Consider the following 4,365-nt stretch of genomic DNA (forward strand, 5'->3'; position numbering starts at 1 on the left):
ATGTTGTCTCTAGATCTGGAAACTGATACTACTGCGGAGGACACAGCGCCAAGCACCCCAGATGGTGGCGCGGAGACACCGGCCAGTCTCGATGTGCTGGAAGAGGTATGAGATGAGTCTTATGAGTAGGCTACTAGATGTACCATAGTCATCATGGAGGAAATGGGATTTATGCATTATAACGCCTTGTAGACTCTAATTGTCTTCGTGTGGTTTGACTTGTTCCAGTAAAAGGCTGGTCACAGTAAAGGTATGTCTGAGATTGAGAAAATGTTATTGTAAATTCACTTATATTTGTTGTTTAAAAGAAACTGTTTTTCCCCCCCAAGCAATTCCTCTGCTTCCAATTGATGCATAAACTTTATGGTGCACAAGTTATTGATAATCATCCATAATGAAACTCTGAGTTCTTTGCAGTATAGTCAAAGATCACTGACTGCAGATCCAGATTAATAAACCCACTAGGATGCAATGCTTTAATCTAATTTAGGCTGTATATGGTTTACGCTTTAATTATTGTGGTGGTATTAAAATCATGCTACTGCTTGATGTACAAATTCCATAATGACAATAAATTTGACAAGACTCCAAGAAGGACAAACAGATCAGGTATAGCACTAAATCTGTTGTCATATTCACTGCACTCAGACGATTTGTGCATTGATCAACACCTCTGTAATACACTGCTGTAATTATGGAATTGCCACTGTGGAAAAGATTATATGCCTGTTAGCTTGAGAATCACCCTCACCACAGGGAGTTAGAGTATGTTTAACTCAGTATTTTGGATAAAACCTTTCATATATCACGCTAAATAGCCTGCCACTGTTGCTGATTCCAACCCGCATCTCTGATATTAATTTATTAGTGCATATTGCCTTGTAAAGCCTTCTGGTATGGCCTGCCAGTTCTGTGAATGTCCCTCAGCTCATCTTTCACACAAATCCTGCTTGCTGGAACTCAGAACTCTGATTTGATCTTTTCTAAAAATTAAATTTAAACTGGTACGTCGATTTCACTTGGTATTTTTAGATGTTATTCTTTATCAACAGCAGTAAACTACTATATATACACTTTAAAAAATGCTGGGTTAAATATAACCCAGCATTTTTTAGAGTGTACAACTTTACTGCTGTAGATAAAGATAACGTCTAAAAATATCAAGTGAAATCAACATTATTAGGCTATATCACATTATTAAATATATTAATTACGCTACACAAATTTGATTTAATAAAACATTTAATTTCTTTAACTAAACACTTTATTGAAGAGGATTCAAGTAGGCTGGTGAAGGAATGTTTGTTGTTTGTATTTTAATTTTGAGCAGTTGCTTCAAATTAAACTTCATTTTAGAGATGGTACCACAGTAAACCGACAAACAAAATCAGTGCCCCACATTCGGTATTCCTTAAGTCATTATCAAGTTTCATGTAATCTGCTTAGGCATCTTAGATCACAACCATATTATGTCCAAAGTTTCACTTATCCAAGAGCAGTGAGGATAAGAGCAGTTTTTCTACAGTATGCTTTTGAATGGCTGACTGTTAGCTCTGTCACAGTATTCTCTTTCATGTGGGATTTCCATTATTGATGTTGCACCTCACTCTCCCCTCTTTAAAAGCCTTTCAACCCTTATAAATATCAGAAGCTGTGGTATTAGCTGCTGAAATGTACAGACACTTATGGGACAACAGCATACTTTCTCAACTCAGATATCATCCAGAGTCCATTTTATATTCAAAACACAAACTTTTCAGATTTTGGATCAGTTAAGTTAAATAAAATTAGCCTCTTAGTATGTTTTATTCAGTGAACTTTCAGTAATATCTGACATTTTCATCATAATTTGTTTTCAGAAGCTCAGCACCCTTGAGTGAGATTCAAACCCACAAACTCAGAATCAGGAGCAAAGATCCTTTTCCACTTACAAACAACTTCTGTGCATTGCCAAAGAGGTGTACCAAGTCCAGAGTTAGTACACAAAAGCATTGCTGAGCTACTCTCCTGCAGGTTTTGAATATAAAAAATCAATTTGATAGATTTTGTCTGGCATTGATTGAAGACGCAAGACAAAGTTGCAATGACATCCACCATATTTTGCTTCATCCATACCATTGCCTGGATTCACAGTATGATTTTCACGATGTGGAAGAGAAGGCAGAAATTGTGGAATAGCATCATAAAAATGGAATTACCTGTAAAATGTTCAAATGGTTAACCAGTTTAATACAGGCCAATTATCTGAAGCTAGTGAGTGCTTGTCTTAGGTTTAATAGACATAATCTGAAGACTTTGTGCCAGGATGTACTGTAAGTAAATAAGTCTGAACTGAGGGATTGCAACAAATCCTTAGTCTTGTCAGGCCCCACTTTCTCACATAGATCTATATATCCCTCTAGTCATGTTGAGGGTTTACTGTCAGAGCATTGTCTGCACTTTATTTGAATTAGACTCAAATGAATGTCCATTGCAGATACAACTATTTGAAAATCTGGATTCTGAGGGTGCAAAAAAATCAAAATATTGAGAAAATCGCCTTTAAAGTTGGCCAGATGAAGTCCTTAGCAATGCATATTACTAATCAAAAATTAAGTTTTGATATATTTACGGTAGGAAATTTACAAAATATCTTCATGGAAGATGATCTTTACTTAATATCCCAATGATTTTTGCCATAAAAGAAAAATCTATAATTTTAGCCCATACAATGTATTTTTGGCTATTGCTACAAATATACCCCAGCGACTTAAGACTGGTTTTGTGGTCCAGGGTCACATATGAGGTTAAGATATTTTTTTATGAAATCCGAGAGCTTTCTGACCCTCCCATAGACAGCAACGCAACTACCAAGATCAAGGCCCAGAAAGGTAGTAAGGACATCTTTAAAATACTCCATGTGACATGTAATTTTTTTAAGCTACGAGAATACTTTTTGTGTGCAAAGAAAACAAAAATAGTGACTTTATTCAGCAACTTCTTATCATATCAAAGCCTGTTTACAAAGTCTATCATGTTTACATCTGCCAAATGCCAATGTCTGTATGCAGTGTGTGCATATATATACATGTATCTTGTAATATTTATACACAAACATACATCATACATATATTTCTTTTACCCTCTGCACAACTCTGTATACAGTGGATTGATTTGAATAACTTTAATGTACTTTAAGTGTGCACCAAACATACATTAATGTAATATACAAGTATCGGATCGGGACTCAGTATCAGCAGATACTTAATATTCAATGACTCGGATCGGGGGCACAAAAAACCTGATCGGGACATCCCTAGTAAATTTTTTTTTTTTTTCATTATTCTATTTAGCTTTAATTCTTTTTTAAGTTTGTCATTTTAGTACTTCAACTTCAACTTATTTCAGTTAGTTGGTAAGGCAACATTTCTATTTTTGAATTTTTTAAGTTTTTCATATAATATTTACATTTATTCTTTTATTGTTATTTTTCAGCTTTATTTCAATTACCAAAAACATTGTTTAATAGTTTTAATTGTAGTTAACAACACTGATCTAAATATATTTTATTCTTTTGTCCAATATAATTTCCTCATATAAGTGACATTAAATCTCTGATGGTTTGTATTGTATTCATTACCTCTTGTTTTCTTATTCACAGTATTCCCAGCAAGCCTGTGTGCCTTATTGTGCGTTCACACCGCCGCCGCCGCCGTCGAGAACGTCAAAAATCGCTCTGGCCGCCCTGTTAACAACGCTGTAGAAAGATTCGTGGACGCTCTGACATAGATCGAATGCTTATCTTGTATTTAAAGGGGTCGCAAAGCAAACACGCTTGTTGATCTTGTGCAGACTGACCACAAGGAGGGTAACGTTAAGTTAACCTCATTAAATATTGTTGTGGACGAAGTATTAAAGGTCCCATGGCAACCTCATAATGTATAAAGCACTAATACCACACTGGTTATATACTGGTATACTTTATACTGGTTATTATACAGAGTATAAAAATACTCTGATACAAGTAAAAGTCCTGCATTGAAAATGTTACTTAAGTAAGTATAATCAGGTATAAACATTACTTAATGTAAGTATAATCAGGGAAATTGATTTAAAGGTTTAAAAGTGAACAGGGACTATTATACTTTTATTTATTATATCATTAGATTATTATTCCTATGACGTTAATGCACATCAGCAACTCACCAGGAACACCAACAATCTCAGACACCTTGGTCCACGCATACATTTTTTATGTATGTCCCTGTACGCAAACAGGGACACTTCATAGATTATTGGGAAACCCGCCACAGCAATAATCAACCTCTCCTCCATTTTGCTTGGGAACTAATGTGGTCGGAACCAAAGTTTACAGGACTGCGTTCT

At 35.2% G+C, this 4,365-nt stretch overlaps 1 protein-coding gene across 1 annotated transcript in view; it reads left to right on the plus strand.

The window, feature by feature from the left end:
- Window positions 1–4,365, plus strand: part of LOC107697687 (transmembrane protein 151B-like) — a 6,952-nt gene continuing 2,587 nt past the window's right edge. Inside the window, exon 1 of the mRNA XM_016498479.1 lies at window positions 1–105. Coding sequence (XP_016353965.1) covers window positions 1–105 — 105 coding nt within the window. The remainder of the gene's footprint in view (window positions 106–4,365) is intronic.

Source organism: Sinocyclocheilus anshuiensis, unplaced genomic scaffold (assembly GCF_001515605.1).
Source record: "Sinocyclocheilus anshuiensis isolate Anshui unplaced genomic scaffold, SAMN03320099.WGS_v1.1 scaffold446, whole genome shotgun sequence".
Lineage (NCBI taxonomy): Eukaryota > Metazoa > Chordata > Actinopteri > Cypriniformes > Cyprinidae > Sinocyclocheilus > Sinocyclocheilus anshuiensis.